Source organism: Cololabis saira, chromosome 7 (genome assembly GCF_033807715.1).
Source record: "Cololabis saira isolate AMF1-May2022 chromosome 7, fColSai1.1, whole genome shotgun sequence".
Lineage (NCBI taxonomy): Eukaryota > Metazoa > Chordata > Actinopteri > Beloniformes > Belonidae > Cololabis > Cololabis saira.
In genome coordinates this window covers 7,411,937-7,431,544 of record NC_084593.1, presented here as the reverse complement: position 1 = coordinate 7,431,544, position 19,608 = coordinate 7,411,937, and the positions used below count along the sequence as shown (strand labels likewise).

General features: G+C 40.2%; 1 protein-coding gene across 1 annotated transcript; it reads right to left on the bottom strand.

The window, feature by feature from the left end:
* Positions 1-434: 434 nt before the first annotated feature.
* Positions 435-4,197, bottom strand: LOC133447441 (CD209 antigen-like protein E). Its single transcript, XM_061726124.1, has 4 exons — positions 4,129-4,197; positions 3,906-4,048; positions 1,563-1,672; positions 435-567 (listed from the first exon to the last, which is right to left on the bottom strand). Exons 1-4 carry the CDS (start codon positions 4,145-4,147, stop codon positions 435-437), a joined length of 405 nt encoding a protein of 134 aa, XP_061582108.1. The 5' UTR covers positions 4,148-4,197.
* Between the last annotated feature and the right edge of the window lie 15,411 nt (positions 4,198-19,608).

Here is a 19,608-nt window from a genome sequence, read left to right as displayed (position 1 = left end):
GCGATTGGATGCGCGCCGCTTGTAGGCGCCACCCCCCCCACGCAAGGCATGCTGGGGGTTGTAGTTTATGGCAAGGCGGCCATTTTTGGAGGCACATTACAGCCGATTTTCAGCTGAGCAGTTTCAAAGTTGAATATACACATTCACAAAATGTTCATATACATTTATAAGTTCAGAGTTCACATGAGCATATGGGCGGCGCCCAACAATATATATATATATATATATATATATATATATATATACATATATATATATATATATATATATATATATATATATATATATAAATTCAAAATCAATTTAAGCCAAAATACACCTTTAATATACACTCATTTAATATTCATATGTTGTTTATGAAACAATTTAAATATTTTACACCTATATAATACAGAAGTTTAGCCAAAATCTTTTGATATCAAACAGCTGCAGCCTTATTTCTCGCAGATAAAGTTCTGGTCAGCAAAACAACCATCATCGTTCCAATGTCCCTCTGATGAATACTGAATAAATTCTCCACAGTCCTGGTCTCCGGAGTAGCTGTTGGGCTGCCCGGGCTCCCAGTATCTGAGGTCAAATTTAAAAGAAGAAGGATCATTTCTTTACTAGAATGCAGTTGTAGGGAGGAGAACACAGTCATGTTTTTAAGAATAAAATGCTTTGTGTACTCATAACTACTTTCTGTTTCACAGACTAACTCCGCTAAACATGTATATTAGTAGGTTAATTCAATTATACGTTTCCCAAACGCAAAGTCTGTAGTACACTCAGTACTTAGAAAAGACAACCACTACATGGAAATGGATTTAATAAATGTTGCAACACGAGGTGGCTTGTGTTCAGTTTAGCAACATCCACACCACCTCCAGACACCGCAGGGTTGCACGCAGAGTATTCTTACATGCAGTAACGCATGTGGCCTCTTCCTGCTCTATGCAAAGGCGGATGCTTTTCTTCTCCCACCCCCTCCCTATCTGCCCTGCTGCTACACTCTGTCTTGTGCTGTCTTGTCAATCTGTTTTGGAGCCTCTCTTTGCATATTCTCCGAAATTTTTTAATTAACATGGAATTGGTCACCTTGGCAGAAATTGACCACAAATCTGACTGTTTGGAGTCGCCATTGAGATGAACCAGAGACGGAAAATGACTGGAGCCTGACCCAAAACCTTCACTGCTATTTGAATTTGGCTCCCATGAGGCCAGCCTTGGTAGGCTCTCAATCTCCCTCTGGAAGTTATGCTGACGAGACACTCTGCTCCCACCATTCCTACCCTTCCCCCTTATGACACCTGTGGAGCTGAATCAGAATGACACTGAGGCCGGCTGATAACATCTCATCACTATCAAGGTCTACGGCTGAAAGAACTGGAACTGAAACAGTTCACAGACTGACTCACACAAAATGCGCAAACACACATGCACACAGCTATAAACACACACTCCTTAACCCTCTTTCCACCACCTGGCCCCGTCCCCTCACACCCCTAGCACGCAATCTAGGTAAGAAGCGCTGGCCCAGGAGGCTGGGGAACTCACTTAGGCGGCCTGAGCCGGGAACTTACGTTGTAGTGGCCGGGGTCCCATCGAGCCACATCCAAACCCCCTCGTTCAGGCTGTCAGTTAAACCCATCCAGGCATTTTGCTTTACGTCCAGTACACTATTAACAAACACCTTTTGGCAAAGACAAAAAATAAAATTACAATTGAACATATATCTACGTCGGACGGTGGAAGGAATACTTCCAGGATCTCCTCAACCCGACTGACATGCCTTCCACTGAGGAAGCAGAGAGTGGGGACTCTGGGGCGTGTTCTTCCATCACCCAAGCCGAGGTCACTGAGATGGTTCATAAGCTCCTCGGTGGCACCGGGGGTGGATGAGATTCGCCCTGAGTACCTCAAGTCTCTGGATGTCGTAGGGCTGTCTTGGTTGACACGCCTCTGCGACATCGCATGGAGGAAGGGGACAGTACCGCTGAGGTGGCAAACCGGGGTGGTGGTCCCTCTGTTTAAAAAGGGGGACCGGAGAGTGTGTTCCAACTACAGGGGGATCACACTTCTCAGCCTCCCCGGGAAAGTCTACGCCAGGGTACTGGAGAGGAGATTACGGCCGATAGTTGAACCTCGGATTCAGGAGGAACAATGCGGTTTTCGTCCCGGTCATGGAACACTGGACCAGCTCTACACCCTCCGCAGGGTGCTCGAGGGTTCATGGGAGTTTGTCCAACCAGTCTACATGTGCTTTGTGGATATGGAGAAGGCATTTGACCGGGTCCCTCGTGTCATTCTGTGGGGGGTGCGGAGTGAGTATGGAGTCCGGGGCCCTTTATTAAGGGCTGTCCGGTCTCTGTATGATCGGAGCTGGAGTTTGGTTCGCATTGCCGGCAGTAGATCAGACTTGTTCCCGGTGCATGTTGGACTCCGGCAGGGCTGCCCTTTGTCACCGGTCCTGTTCATAATTTTTATGGACAGGATCTCTTGGTGCAGCCAGGGGCCGGAGGGGATCCGGTTTGGGAACCTCAGGATTTCATCTCTGCTTTTTGCAGATTATGTTGTCCTGTTTGCTTCATCGGACCGGGACCTTCAGCATGTGCTGGGGCGGTTTGAGGCCGAGTGCGACGCGGCAGGGATGAGAATCAGCACCTCCAAGAACGAGGCAATGGTTCTCCACCGGGAAAGGGTGGCGTGCCTTCTCCGGGTGGGGGGAGAAGTCCTGCCTCAGGTGGAGGAGTTCAAGTATCTCGGGATCTTGTTCACGAGTGAGGGAACAATGGAGCGTGAGACTTACAGGCGGATCGGTGTAGCATCCGCAGTTACGGGGTCGATGTACCGGACCGTCGTGGTGAAGAAGGAGCTGAGTCGAAAGGCGAAGCTCTCGATTTACCGGTCAATCTACGCACCTACCCTCACCTATGGTCATGAACTTTGGGCAGTGACCGAAAGGACAAGATCGCGGATAAAAGCGGCCGAGTTGAGTTTCCTCCGCAGGGTGGCTGGACGCTCCCTTAGAGATAGGGTGAGGAGTTCGGTCACCCGGGAGGAGCTCGGAGTCGATGCTCCTTCACATTGAGAGGAGTCAGCTGAGGTGGCTTGGGCATCTGTACCTGATGCCTCCTGGACGCCTCCCTAGGGAGGTGTTCCAGGCATGTCCCACCGGGAGGAGACCCCGGGGCAGACACAGGACACGCTGGAGAGACTATGTCTCTCGGCTGGCCTGGGAACGCCTCGGACTCCCCTCGGAGGAGCTGGAGGAAGTGTCTGGGGTGAACGAAGTCTGGGCATCTCTGCTGAGGCTGCTGCCCCCGTGACCCGGGAACGATGGATGGATGGATGGCATATATCTACGTTATTCCCTGTCTAGGGTGTACCCCTGACATTCACCTGTAATGAGCTGGATTAAGCGGGTATATAAAATGGATGGATGAATTTATGCAATTCTGAGAGACCATGGTGACATAGGGTAACAGTAAATTTGTGAGCTTAAATGAATGTGTCATGCCAATGAGATCCTGCTTTAAAGCAGCACAATGTAACTTTTCCACCTTAATATAATATTTCCAAAGTCATTTTGATGGTACATCAACTTACAACAGGTTTTATGACACCTCTGTCATGGTCTGAGGGGTCTGTATCGCCTTCACTGGCACTATGTAACTTTGAGGTGGATGGTAGGAACCCTTCCACACTACTGGTAAAGCACTACCGCTTTTGTCCAAAGGAGCCGCCAAACTCAACAAAAGCTGAAACTTACATTGTGCTGCTTTAATGTCCAAATATGGAAGTTTGGGAGCAAATATGGATCCATCCAGCTCTTTTCAATGTATCAAATACCTAAAAATAAGGGGTATTTGCAGATAAAAATAGCAGCTAAGAATACAATACACTTCCAGCTTTTCTTTTGTCACCTGTTCATCGTGACTGTTTATGACGACCAGATCTGCTCCTTCAGCAATGCAGGCTTGTCTGCTTTCTGTCCAGTTCTTCGTCTCGGTAGAAACAAAATAGCAGCTCGTTTCAAACTTTCTCCATTGTGTCTGACAGACCATGCCTGTGGAGGGAGAATAAAGTGATAAAACACCCAACAGAGATTAAACCTCTGACAGAAAAACTGCGGGACAAAAAGCTTACGTTGTACTTTAACAGTCATCTTGTCCAGAGTTCCCTGTAACTGATCTCTGTCTGCAGCCAGGCTGTTGTATTTGCTCTGTAGCTCGTCCTTTCCCCTCATTGCAGAGCTCAACCTGAGTCTTAGAAGGTTTTTGTCTCTCCATAGTGAGTTGTAGCTTATCTCATTTTGACTTTTACTTATATTCAGTATATTAAAGCTTCTTTGCAGCTGTTCCTTGTCTCTCCTCAGTGAAGAGTAATTAGTTTCCAACTGATCTCTATCCGCTACAAGTGCAGTAAAACGTGTTTGTAATTCATTTTTCTCTCTTTGTACGTCAGTGTAGTTTATCTGGAACTGGCTTACACTTGCAATCAGATTGTTGTGATTATTCTCTAACCCTTCAAGGGTCTTCCGTGTGTCATCATAGCTTGTCTGTAATTGTTGACTTTCTTGCGTTAAGGCACTGTAATTTGCCTGTAACTGTTCCCGTTCACTAGTCACAGTCTTCAAGTTGTCCTCCAACTCAACCCTTTCAGTGTTTAAAGACTGGTAACGTTGCTGCAACTGGTCCTTTTCCTTTGTCAGGGTGTTAAATCTGGTTTGGAGAACGGTTTTGTCCCTGCACAATGAAGAGTAATTAGTTTCCAGCTGATCTCTATCCGCTGCAAGTGCAATAAAACGTGTTTGGAATTCATTTTTCTCTCTTTGCAGGTTAGTGTAACTTATCTGTAACTGTTTCATACTTGCAGTCAGATTGTTGTGATTAATATCTAACCCTTTAAGGTCTTTCTGCACGTCATTATGGCTTGCCCGTAATTCTTCACTTTCTTGCTTTAAGGCACTGTAATTTCCCTGTAACTGGTCCCGTTCACTTGTCACAGTTTTCAAGTTGTCGTCCAACTCATCCCTTGCAGTGTTTAAAGACTGGTAACGTTGCTGCAACTGGTCCTTTTCTACAGTCAGGTTGTCCAGAATGATCTCTAACCGTTTCTTCTCTCCGGTTAAAGCATCATAACTGCTCTGCAATCTGTCGATCTTTGCAGTCAGGACGTCACTTTTGTTTTGTGGGGGAGTGTCGTAGTTGGTCTGAGTTGCATCTGCTGATGCAGGACGGCCGACAATCCCATCTGTGGAAAGAAAGAAAGAGCCAAGAGGTTATCTTAAGTTAGTAAGTAAGTTAGTAAGTTATTTGCAGATGATACAACTTTTTTTTGTTCAGGTCATGATTTGAAAACTCTTGCTAAATGTATAGAAAAAGAAATGGTGAAATTAAAAAAACGGTTTGATGAGAATAAGTTTTCTTTAAATTTGAAAAAAACTAAATTTATGATTTTTGGTCATTCAAGAAGAGAGACAAATTTATCACTTACTTTAGAAGGAATATAGAGTATCACAATTTAGGTTTTTAGGCGTTATTATAGATGAGAAATTAACATGGAAAGCTTATATAGCTCATGTAAAATCAAAAGTGGCTAAGTTTGTGTTAAATCATACAGTAATGAGAATTTATATTGTTCATTAAGTTTGCCTTATTTAACTTATTGTGTTGCAATCTGGGGCAACACATATCCAACCAATATGAATCTTTTATTTTTATTACAGAAAAGAGCACTTACAATTATTTTCAATACACATTACAAAGAACACACCAACAGAAAACTTACAATACATGTTTACTTTAAGTTTAAATAACGAAGATAGTCGTAGAAAATTTAATTTTAAACATGTATTTGCCCGAACAACCTTAAAGCAGATGAGCACTTCAATTGTTGGAATTAAGTTATGGAATTCATTAAATTATGATTTAAAGGGCTGTATAAACATATTTCAGTTTAAATATAAATTTAAAGAGAAAAAAATTGCAATGTATGGATGAAATAGTCTAAATATATAATATATGCGTATGGAGACAGACAATTTATTTTCTTGTTTTTCTTTTCTTGTGATATTAACTAAGTAATTGTGCAGACCATCCGTTATTATTGTTCAGTTTAGTTTTGAGGGAGGGGCAGGTATAATAAGATTTTCTTCTTCCTGCTCCTTTCTGGTTATGGAACATGCTTTTGATTGTGTTGTCATTTTACTTGCTTGTTTCTTTTCTTTGCATGATCGGAATAAATAAAAATGAAATGAAAATGAAATGAAATAAGTGGCTATTCATTAGGGATGGGCGGTATGGACTAAAAAATGTATCACGATAATTTCTGGCATTTATCCCGATAACGATAAAAATGACGATAAAAAAATACCAATTCAACTCCACCTTTGTAACTATAAATCTATCTCGCTCTCAGATCCGCCATGTTTGTTACACAAAACCTCATCAATGGGAATTTATCTTTCTTTCTTTCTTTCTTTCTTTCTTTCTTTCTTTCTTTCTTTCTTTCTTTCTTTCTTTCTTTCTTTCTTTCTTTCTTTCTTTCTTTCTTTCTTTCTGGCTCATTTCTTCCTTCCTTCCTTCCTTCCTTCCTTCCTTCCTTCCTTCCTTCCTTCCTTCCTTCCTTCCTTCCTTCCTTCCTTCCTTCCTTCCTTCCTTCCTTCTTTTTTCCCTTCCTTCCTTCTTTCCTCCTGCTCTCTCCTTCCTTCTTCCCTTCCTCTTTTCTCCCTTCCCTCCTCCTTTCCTTCCTTCCTTCCTTCCTTCCTTCCTTCCTTCCTTCCTTCCTTCCTTCCTTCCTCCCTTCCAAAAATCAGCTTTACACAAAAACATCATCAACAGGAATTTATCATTTTTACCGTGAGATACAAATTCTTATCGTGAGGAATTTTTTTGACGGTTTATCGTGAACGGTAAAATATCGCCCATTCCTACTATTCATGTGTTAAAAAGAACAATATGTGGTCTGCTATTATATTTATTTAAGACACATATTAACAATTTGCATTCTGTTATAAAAACACAATTTCCCCCCTTCTTTTTCATCCACCTGTAGAATAGATGGAAAAATGACTTTTGACTTGATCCCACCAGTCTGCTCAGTGAAGACATCACAACAGAGGGAAGGGATGGGGGTTGAAGTCTGCACAGTTTTTTTTAATGCTTTCTCCTTTTAGGGAGGTTTGCTTTGGTACAATTTAATGGGATAATAATATATAATATAATATAATGGGATTTTAGCGTAGCAGACTCTGGCATGGTTCAGCAAAGCTTCGGCCAGTCGGCCCAGTTGGTGTTTGGTTTTCCACCACAAGCCGTACCAGCTTGCTGAAGGTGGGAAATTATCCCAGACTTGCAAACCCAATGGGTATCAGGTGGTACCAGGGGTATGATACTGCCTTATTTAGATCAAAAAAAGAAAAAAAACAACCTTTCCATACCATTTAATGGAACAATAATATTAATAATACACTAAAGAAACTCTTTTTCTCAGCCAAATACTTTTTCAAAGATAGACGCCAAAGTCAAAAGGGCTAAACTAAATCGTGGTATAAATGTAGACAAACAAATGACTTACAGAAGATAAGCTGCCCTACATTACCGGCCAGCAGCAGAGCACACAGTAACCCAAGACAAATGATGCTGAATCTGGGAGACTGGTTTCTCCTGGGAACGCCCCCTGAATCAATCAATCAATCACAACGAAAGAGAAAGATGTTTTTAGTTCATTGCAAATCTAAACCAAACATATAATGCATGATGTATGATGGAGGTGAAACATTAAATATTAATCAACTGTCAATGTATTCTGAATTTTCAAACCAAAAAAACAAACATCATATATCTCAAAACAACTTTGTGGCCAGTCAGGCTGCCCCTCCCCGTCTGCGAGTAACGGTTTGTTATTAATTGGTTTAGGAAAGTGTCCAATACGTGTGTTTCCACTAGTGCAGGGGTCGGCAACCCGCGTGCGGCTCTTTAGCGCCGCCCTAGTGGCTCCTGGGGCTTTTTCAAAAATGTTTGACCTTTTATTCTTTTTTTTCCTTTTTTCTTTTTTTCCTCTTTTTATCTTCTTTTTTCCTTTTCTTTTTTTCCTTTTCTTCTCTTTTTTTTCTTCTTTTTTTCTTTTTTTCTTCCTTTTTCCTTTCCTTTTTAATCTCAACATTTCGACTTTTTCCTTGAATGTACTTCAACATTAATCTCGACATTTCAACTTTTTTCTCGTCATTTCGACTTTTTTCTCGATATTTTGACTTTTTTCCCATTATTTTGACTATTTCCTTGACATTTTGACTTTTTTCTCGACATTTCGACTTTTTTCTCCACATTTCGACTTTTTTCTCCACATTGCGACTTTTTTCTCGTCATTTAGACTTTTTTCTCGATATTTTGACTTTTTTTCTCTGTATTTTGACTTTTTTCTCGATATATTGACTATTTCCTCGACATTTCGACTTTTTTCTCAACATTTCGACTTTTTTCTCTGCATTTCGACTTTCGCCATTTGTCTTCATTCTAAGGCTTATACAGGACTTTTCATTTTTTGCGGCTCCAGACATATTTGTTTTTTGTGTTTTTGGTCCAATATGGCTCTTTCAACATTTTGGGTTGCCGACCCCTGCTCTAGTGGGAGTTCCAGGTATATTTTTCGTGGCCAGATCAATGACACGTGTCTCCATGACCTGAAAAAGTGGCCTTTGGGAATTGGGAACCTTCACAGGGTGAAAAACGTTCCTGTAGTGGGGGGAGGTACTCAGGTTGGCCAACAGCAAATACCTGGCGGGGTGTCTGCTAATCGGGATTTCTAAATTATGCTCAGCACTCTTGTGAACATAAATCACATGACCACAAATCATTTGAACCATTTGGACAAGAAACATTTCACTGTGAGTCTATTTGTTGAAGTTGGAGAATACAAGAAAAAATGACGGATGGACCAACGCTTCAGTTAAAGCCTTGTTGGAGCTTTAAGCCAGTGAAAAGGTCATGTGGGTTTCTTTTTTGAATCTCAATCACTACAACCGTGATGCATGTTATAAAAGCAAAAAAAACAAAAAAAAAAGTAGCATCCCTTGTTTACTAGCTTCTTCTTCTATTTTTTCCTTTGCTGTAATCTTCTTTTTGGTATCCTTTTACACTGCTGGCCGTTTGCAAATAGTAAAAAAATGTACATTACCGCCACCTCGTGGTCAGCGGTGGTAATTGTTCAGTCAACACTTGTGGTGTGAGGGTTAAAGTGCTGAGGTCAGTAGCCTACTCTAGTTGTAAAAAAAATCAGGGGGGATGGTGGATTTTATCATATGGGGACAGATAATTTGTGCTGATTACAAATAATATAATATATTACAAATAATAGCAGTGACCAAAACACCTGCAGAAATACTGCAGGAATGACATAGCAGCAGTTAAATGCAGCCTTCTGTAAGCTTTAAATATCCACTGGGCTTACATCAAATACATCAAAACACAACAATAAAAAACACTTTTCTGAACTTATCAATATGACTCTGTCCTTCACAGGATAAGTAAAATTGATTCTTATTTCTAGTTAAAATGTCTCATTTTAGTAAAAAAAATCTCATTACACTTAAAACAAGACACATTACTGGAAAAAGCAACAATTTTCACCTGTTTCAAGTATATTTTCAAAATTTTTCCGCTTGTAATGAGAAGATAAATCTTGTCCCATTGGCAGATTTTTCTACTTATTTCAAGTGAAAATTTACTTGAAACAGGTGAAAATTGTCAAATAAGTTATTTTATTATTATAAAATTATATTATATATTATTATATATTGTTATATAGTCCAACTTTCCTTATTTTATTCAGCACACTTTTTTTTCCCACTTCGGCGTGGGCCCCACGCAGCAGTGGGCCCAGTTAACAGAAAACTATACATCGTTTTTGAATGGCAAAAAAGCAAAGCAGGTAGGCTACATTTCTTTTTCTACAAAGGTTATTCACCAATATCACACGTATCTTTCCCTCCATGAATGCACCGAGGAGACTTTACAACCTGACTGAGTCACAGCAGATCAAACGTTACCTTGAGTCAGCAGGGTATTGTCATCAATGTCCATTGTATCCATGATGATCGTTGTCTCAGCTTTTTATGTTCAGCTGAAACATTTGCATATTTCAGAAAATGAACAAAGAAGTAGTCTCTCAAAAATCTCAATTTCCTTGCATATTTTCAGATATTTTTGTTTCACTGCTACTTCCCATATATGACAATGAGGGCTTTCGTTTTTATAAATATCCACATTTGCCTTTTTTTGCCTTTACACAATTTATTTATTCATCATTTTGCTAAATCTTGGTCTATAAAGAAGTAAATCCAGTAAAACCAGTAAAAGCCATCTAAAAATAATTGCTGTAAATCAAAGAAGGATAAATAAAGACATAAATAAATGAATTTCAAGCATTATACATGCTCACAATATAAATAAAACCAAATGTTCAAATCTGTACACTGCAAAAACTCAAAATCTTAACAAGAATATTTGTCTTATTTCTAGTTAAAATGTCTCATTTTTAGTAAAAAAAAATCTCATTACACTTAAAACAAGACTCATCACTGAAAAAAACAACAATTTTCACCTGTTTTTAAGTAGATTTTCAATTAAAATCAGTAGAAAAATCTGCCAGTGGAACAAGATTGTTTTGCTTGTAATGAGAAGATAAATCTTGTCCCACTGGCAGATTTTTCTACTTATTTCAAGTGAAAATTTACTTGAAACAGGTGAAAATTGTCAAATAAGTTATTTTTCTGGTAATGACTCTTGTTTTAAGTGTAATGAGATTTTTTGACAAAAAATGAGACATTTTAACTAGAAATAAGACAAATATTCCTGGTAAGATTCTGAGTTTTTGCATTGTATTTTACTTGACTTCAACAGACACTATAACGTTTAGCCTAATTATATAATGTACGTTACACAAAATGCTGTAAAAGTGAAATTAATTGAATTAAAAAAAACTGCGTAATCCCGATTTATGCACTAATTACCATACACTGAGTAAAAAAACGTCTAAGTGCTTACCTCACTAGTGGACTGTGGTCAACACAATTCACCCGTGTTTCTACCAAAACTGAACAAACTGGAATCATGTTCCTGCAACAAAATGTGTTATCCAGGAACAGGACCAGCCCTGTGCTCGCGTCATCAAGCATGTGACTGAAAACTGATTGTTCGGGGAATTCTTTAGAAATGTTATTCATGTCCAAAATCTTGGTTCACATTCGAGGAAAATCTGTAGAAAATAACTGAACTGTCAAGTACGTTTGTACGATTTCCTTCCTGTCAGCACTTCTCTGCTCGTTCACTCGCTCATATTCTTCGGTTTCTCTTCCCTGTTCCCACGAATTAACTTCCCAAAAGACTTAAATGAGTTAGATAGAACTAAAACGTGCACTTATAATAGACGGTGGGGAAAGGTGACTGAAAGAAACCCTTAAACTCTCATGTTAAACTCAAGTCAAACAAGCAACGATCCAGCTGAAAGGGAACGAAAAGGCCTTTTTCTTTAGTGTAACGACCTCGGTGCTTCGTGTCAGCTCTGTTGGAAGATGCTGCCATCATGACTACGTGTTTGATGCCACGCAGAGGTGTCTTCAGTATTCACATTCATTACTCAGGTAGAAGTATAGATACTAGAGTTTAAAAATACTCCTGTAGAAGTTGAAGTATCAACTCAAGTTTTTTACTCAAGTAAAAGTATAAAAGTACTGGTTTCAAAACTACCTAAAGTAAAAGTAATGTAAGGGGGAAAAAAGCCATTAAGGACAAAAGCCATTGAAAATGAATGTATCTTAGTATAATACAAATATATTAAAGAAGCATATATGTGTACTATTGAGCACTAACATGTGTTTCAGAGAGCAGGAGATATGATGACTAGTTGCCTATAAGTATTGTAATGGTGCAAAAAGTCAAACTTCAGAGGCATGTTATCATTTATCCTAACCTTTATTGGAATGTACATCCAAGTTTAGTTGCAGGAATCTGAGGGAACGGATGTAAGAACAAAACTGGACAAGAACATCTGAAACAACCACAACCAAATTCACTCTATCCGGATGGAGCAATTTAACTGGATAGTTTTTTTTTTAAAGGCCGAAATGAAATAGAGTAACGAGGCTGTTTTTAAAATGTAAGGAGTAAAAAGTACAGATAATTGTGTGAAAATGTAAGGAGTAAAAGTAAAAAGTCGTCTGAAAAATAATTACTCCAGTGAAGTATAGATAACCAAAATTTCTACTTAAGTAAGGTAACGAAGTATTTGTACTTTGTTACTTGACACCTCTGATGCCACGCAACTAGTGTGTGATATAATAAGGTTACCTGTGTAACTGAGTAGCAGCTGAAGGGACAAGAAGCGGGAACTGTAGAAGTTGTTAATGAATGAATGAATGAATGAATTTATTTCAGATAATTAGGCATGGCAAGGCAAGTTTATTTGTAAAGCACAATTCAACACAAGGTAATTCAAAGTGCTTTACATCAACATTAAAAGCAGCAAGACACAATTAAACAGTAAATAAATAAAACAAATAAAATGAAATAAAATGATAAGAAAAGAGTTACAATCATAAAAAGCACAATTTGTTGAAAAGTAAGGGCAGTAGAGTACAGCAGGTAAGTACAGTATTTAATTTAAGAGTATGCTTCAGTAAACAGTAATATTTTAGCACAAAAGTGATTGGTAAACAGTGTTTACAAAAGAACAATCCCAAACAACATATACATATTCAGTATGAGCTCATCGTCACAAAATATATTCATATATAAATTTGATTTGATTATTGTAAATAATAGAAAACTAATATAACCCAAATTTCCAATTGAATGAAATTCTAAGTATTTATACCTTCAGATATGAGATTGATTGATGCAAATTGTCTGAAAAGGGGTATGAATAAATAAGTTTCTTCATACCCCTTTCCATTTTTTCTCCCTCTAATTGCCCTTATAGTAACCTTGTTTCATGTCTATGCTTATATCCAAAATAAAAAATAAATAAATATACACACATACATACATACATACATGTCACACATGCACATACATAAAGAAATGAATAAAGAGATGATGTGGTGTTGAGGATGTTATAACGAACATGTGCTTTTTGTTGGACGTGCTGCTGTTACTGACCCTGAATATGGGTTTTGGAGAAGCAGCATCAGTTCGTTTGTGTATTGGACACACTGTATGTTAACCCTGGACCCGTGTCTGTGCAGGATCTGTGACTGCAAACCGAAGCCAAACAGGCTAATTAAAGAAAAAACATCTCTGCCCTCCGTCCTGTTGGTCGTTAACCCCGGTGTCCAGAGCATCTGCTGTAAGTCATGTTAACCGTTCATAACTGTGTCTCGCTGTGAGGGAGAAGTTGAAAAAGAGCTATGGACTTTTTGTGAGCCAGCATGTTCACTACTCAGCAGTTTCTCACGCGTTCTTGACTCTTAAAGGCAGGAAAGAGGATCCAGTGCCATCTCGAACCACAAACTCTCAAGTGGGGACTTGAGAGGGGGATGTACGGAAGCGTATTGCATTCGATTGAGAAAAAAAAAATAGGCTCTGTTTTTCTGAATTAACGAGATAATTATCTCAGAATTCTGAGAAAGGTTTGAATGAAAAAAAAATCTGCCCTGTTTTTCTGAATTAACCAGATACGTCACAACTTGCAAGAAGGTGCCATTCACTTGAGAGCTGGATTTCATGGAAGCAAACATGTCCCGCCAGTTTAATCCAGTTTTATTTTGCTTTTGGTTTGAAAGATTGGGAGATACTCTTGTCTTTAAGTTATATAGATGGTATTGTTATTAGTTTGTCGACTTTGCGCCTCAGGACTTGGTTGTTCAGACGGAAAGCTCATTCTGATCTGCTGGACATTATCTTGTTAATTGAGAAAAACAGAGCAGATTTTTTTTAATTAAAATTTGATCTTGTTGATTCAGAAAAACAGAGCAGATTTTTTGTTTTTCTCAAGTGAATGCAATACGCTTCTGTAGGTACGTGATTGGAAACGTTTCCTGGTTTTCTTGTGAAGCAGTGGTGGAATGGAGAGGATGTATAACCTTCCATGTTTTCATGATGTTTTGTTTCAAATATCAACAGGTGTGACTTTTTCGAAGATTTTTTACCTTCCTTTTAACCAAACACTCGAGCTTATAAGTGATTTTTGACTGATTCTTTGAAGGTCATCTCTTGATATTTAAATGTGATTTCCCAAAAACAAACAAGACTTGGAAACTATGGCTGGGGTGCTGTTTAGCTCAGCGCTAAGCAGGCTACTCACGTACAGGAGCTTCAAGCCCCGAACACACGTAGCCGGGTATCTGCTAAACCGAAGATATTTTCCTACGTTTGGACCGGTCATCCACATGAAAACGCAAATAAACGAATGTTTAAAAAAACTCCGGGCAAAGTGAAGATTTTTGAAAACTCAGTATGTATATGTGTGTACCTGGTGTAGACAGAGACAACCGTAGTTTTGCGTTTTCGAACGTCACATTATGCGGCAAAACAACAACAAATCTGCTCTGACGTCTAACGTGCGACCTTTGTTTACTACAGAACTACAGAATCATGAATGCCTTGAAAACTGCGGTGGTTCTAATTATTGTGCGGGTGTTGTTTACGTCTTTTATTTTACACGCCCAACTGCTGCTCCAAGAGCACAGGCGACGGACAAGATTGCGGTTGGTAATTTCCCCCTCTTAGACACTCCACCTAGGCATGACCTCGCCGTAATCGTCGACGCCGCTTTTGGGTCAGACCGGGACGCACTGCCAGCTGGTGGGAAAACTTGTGGCACTTTCGCACTAGGACTTACTTGGCCCGACTCGGCTCGACGCGGCTCCACACGTGTGTTTTTCCACAGCCAGGGGAGAAGCGGGCAGGTTGGGGTGAAGCTGCTGTGACGTACTCGATTGCGCAACCGCTTTGTTCATGTCGGCGCTGATGAGAAATCAGCTGGAGCCGCGAGCGGCTGAGAAAAAAACAGCCCGTCTACGTCCCTTTTTTAATTCTCTCGTCAGCCACCAGGTTTATGAACATCTGCACCTCAGAGTTTGATCATGAAACAGACGTTTTGCGCTTCATAATAAAATCGCCCTGAGCCGCGGGTCGCTCTCGCTCTGACTCCCGCTTGATTCAAACGTCTGACGTCCCCGCCCCCCGACCAATCGGTGGCGAGGAGGGTGGTGACGTCAGAAATAGTCCCTGCTCAGCCCGCAAAAAACCTGGCTGAAATGGTTACAGAAAAAAGTATCGACTTGGAGCGGCTTTACCCGTCTCAGCCCTAGTGCGAAAGCGCAAAACGGGTAGAACCGAGCTGAGGTTATACTAATGCAAAAGCGCCATTGGAGACTGAAGACGTACTCCCAGAGGAATGGCGTCAAAATTTTCGTATGTCCCGGTCCTCACTCCTGTCGCTGTTGGAGATGTTACGTCTTCATATCGAGGGGCGGTCCACGGTCATGCGATCACCCGTCAGTGTGATCAAAAAAGTTGCGTGCACGCTTTACTATTTAGCTGACGAGAGCAGATTACGGAAAACAGCTAATGCATTTGGTCGGAAACGCAGATCTTCGGTTATGTGTGGAAGGTTTTTTTTTTTTAAACGATGTAATGTGGATACAAATTATTTTATAAACGGAGGGGGGAAATATTCGGTTTTAAAAATACCCGGCTATGTGTGGACATAGCCTCAGTCCTCTTATAGGTAGTCAATAAATCCCCCCAGTCACAAAAAGTCGCAGTCATGCAAAGGCTTCTTGATTTCACAAACATGTACAACAACTTTTAGTTAGCTACTACTTCTAATGCCACCCTTCAGTTTAAAAAAAACAAACAAACAAACAAAAAAAACCCTAATTAAAACAGGTTTTTCTTCTCCTTACAGATATGGCAGGTTTGTATCCAAATAAATGTTTTATTTTCTTTCTTCAGTTTTGTGAACCGGATGGCCTTGCTACGATGTCATGTCATACTAAATGGGTTGCCATGGTAACTGATGTATACCTGGCAGTGATGGGAGCCGGGTGTGGGCAGTGAGGAGAAGGGAAACTGTTTTGACCATGGTGTGGTATGATAATAAGTGTTTTTGTGGAATATGATACATATTTTTGGGCTCAATATGTAAATAAACAGATTAGCATATCTGAAAAAGAATATAACTCTGGACACTGAATTTTATGGACATGCACACGTCAAACTTTTATGAAAAGCTTGTTGTCGTTCGCAGTAGAGCTACAGGTATTTGCTTTACAGGGAGGTTTGTGCTTCGGTTAGCATGCTTGGTTAACAAATGTCTTGACGTTCTCTTTGAACACAAAGAAACTCACTTGACTAATCAAACACACAACGATACTTGCAAATAAATTGAAAAAAAAAAGATTCTGTGTCTAGTTTTTTATTTTCTGAGGCATTCATTAAAAGTGAAGTTCTGCCATCAAAGCTGCTACATTATTAATTATCGTATTACACTATTAAATTAGCTCTTACTTATGTCTTTCCCTCATGGCATTGTGCTAACACTAGCAAACCAAAAGGTCCTAACATCAGATAATGATCAGTTCACCTGCAGCTTCTCCTCACAGATCTTATGGCGGCTGCAGGGGGGTACTTAGTATTGCCAACATCACTTTGTTTCTCTTTGACTTTGTTTTTGTGAAACAAATAAAGGCATGATGAAAAAAGTCACACATGTTGCTGTTCATCTGAAATTGCACCTAAAACTAAGACCCACAAAGATCAGAGGATTTTTATCTTTTTACACACAAAAAAATAGAGATTTAAAAGATGTGTTCAATTCTGAAACTATTGATGTACAATACTGATACTCATCTTCAAATGAGGAGTTTAGATTTAAAAAAAAAAACAACATTTTACCAGTTCTGCGCAATCAGAGAGAAAATGACCCGATTTACATGTGTTTTTGTAACATTTTATTAAAACAATTGAATTTAAATCATTTATTCACATGCTCTTTTATTTTAATATGTATAATACATATATGTCACATACATTGTTTGATATATGCATTAATTTAATTAACACATGTTTGAGTATTTAATAAAACATTTTTTTAGACATTTTAATGAATCTGCTTTTGTACTAGATATCCTAAGTGGTGAAAACATCTAACACAAAGTAGATGATGACGTTTAGCTCACAACAAGATTTCATAGAAAAATATCTCATGTTTCCATTAAATTAATTGCTTGTGGTGTCGTTTCTCACAGACTTCTGTTCAACAAAACACCCATCGTTGATCCACTCGCCCCCCTGTGAGCTCTGTAAAACTTCTCCGGAGTCCTGTTGGGCTGATCTGAAATATAAAACAGTATTCTTCATGTCTTGTTGTCATGATCACAGAACTGTCATCACTGCCTCTGCACGTTTTCACATGCATTTAAGCTGCCCCGCACATTTTCATGCAGCTATTAAAGCCGTTACTTTACAGAACATCATACCCTGATCTGAAAACCCATATAATCGAGGTGCAAAGCTGCGTTCAGCTGAGACTTGGTTCTACTCTAGCATCTGTGAATATTTAGATTAGACCTGCCTCCCATCTTTGCTGTTTTGTTGGCAAGAAAAGCACGACACTGCTAAAATGGTTGTTTTCCATTTGGAAGAATGGTGGTTTAAGTCCCAATTCCTCCATGGGAGGACGTGTCCTTGAACAATGGGCTCCCTCGTCGTGTCCTGTTGTTCTCACCGGTGCGCGCTCATGTGTTTGTCAAGACAAAAAATGCTGCATAATGTACTTAAATCAGCTCATTTTGACAGGATTTGACCTTGACAGGCTGTATTAGTTACGCATAAACTTTGAGCCCTGTATCCTAACAGTTGTGGCTACATCCCGCCAGTCGTTGGGAATTTCGCTCAATCAACAGCACGTGTGTCTGTTCCGCCGCCTCATTGTATCCGGCTGGGAAGAGCGTGCCAAGCCTATGATAAACATATGATAATAATTTTAGAGGCGTGCATGGACCACAATAGAGCATGATTTCTTTTTACCTGAACTATGATGGACTCTGGATGCCAGTATCTCAGAGTAATCCATTTACTACTTAAGTGTTGTGGTCCAGTGATACATCCATCCATTCTCCACCGCTTATCCAAAACCGGGTCGCAGGGGCAGCAGTCTCAACAGAGATGCCCAGACTTCCTTCACCTCCAGCTCTTCCTCCAGCTCTTCCTCCAGCTCTTCCTTCCTCCAGCTCTTCCTTCCTCCAGCTCTTCCTCCGGCTCTTCCTCCGGCTCTTCCTCCAATTTCTTCCTCCGGCTCTTCCTCCATCTCTTCCTCCAGCTCCTCCGAGGGGAGTCCCGGACGTTCCCAGCCCAGCCGAGAGACATAGTCTCTCCAGCGTGTCCTGGGTCTTCCCCGGGGTCTCCTCCCGGAGGGACATGCCTGGAACACCTCCCTAGGGAGGAGGGACATGCCTGGAACACCTCCCTAGGGAGGAGGGACATGCCTGGGACACGGAGGAAACTCATCTCTAAGGGAGCGTCCAGCCGCCCTGCGGAGGAAACTCATCTCGGCCGCTTGTATCCGCGATCACGTCTTTTCGGTCACTACCCAAAGTTCATGACCATAGGTGAGGGTAGATGCGTAGATTGACCGGTAAATCGAGAGCCTTTCGACTCAGCTCCTTCTTCACCACGACGGTCCGGTACATCGACCGCATAACTGCAGACACTGCACCGATCCGTCTGTCAATCTCCCGCTCCATTGTTCCCTAACTCGTGAACAAGACCCCGAGATACTTGAACTCCTCCACCTGAGGCAGGACTTCTCCACCCACCCGGAGAAGGAACACCACCTAATCTTTTCAAATTGTGTAATATTAGGCACAAATATCTTTGTGAATGGGAGAAGATTTTCTTCCTTGATTACAATTCGTAAAGATAGATAGATAGATAGATAGATAGATAGATAGATAGATAGATAGATAGATAGATAGATAGATAGATAGATAGATAGATAGATAGATAGATAGATAGATAGATAGATAGATAGATAGATAGATAGATAGATAGATAATTTTATTAATTCTGAAGGAAATTTAGGGCATCCAGTAGTTGAAAAAAACACTTTGAAAAACACTTAACGGTAGACAGCTGACTCATACACAAATTACATATATTTAGAAAGACATGTTCAGTGGGGGTAGAGACAGTGTAGCTTGAGTGATTAGTGCAAAGTACAAGGGATAAATGAATAAATTACAAAAATGAGTCTGTGGGTTGATGATGGGGCAGGCTGAGGTAAACGTATGCGGAGACGTCCAGGGGCCAGATTCACCAATATGTTCTTAAGAACAATCTTAAGAAATGTCTTACGATCTGGGCTGCTCGGTGGCGCAGTGGGTTAAGCAGCAGCTCATATACTGAGCCTACAGTCGTCCTGCAGCGGTCGCAGGTTCGAATCCAGCCTGCGCACCTTTGCTGCATGTCTTCCCCATTCTCTCTCTCTACCCCTTTCCAGTCTGCATCTTCAATAAAGGGCCACTAGAGCCCAAAAAAATCTTAAAAAAAAAAAAAAAAAAAAAGAAATGTCTTAAGATCTAAAATTAAGAAGTTCTTAGGTGTTCTTAGAACTGTCATTTCT

Excerpts from the sequence above, each read along its gene's own strand:
- LOC133447441 (XM_061726124.1), bottom strand. Across the intron at positions 1,673-3,905 it reads TAAACAGTCACGATGAACAG|GTGTTTGTTAATAGTGTACT; the intron begins GTGACAAAAGAA and ends CTTTGCCAAAAG. Across the intron at positions 568-1,562 it reads GGGACCCCGGCCACTACAAC|ATACTGGGAGCCCGGGCAGC; the intron begins GTAAGTTCCCGG and ends ATTTGACCTCAG.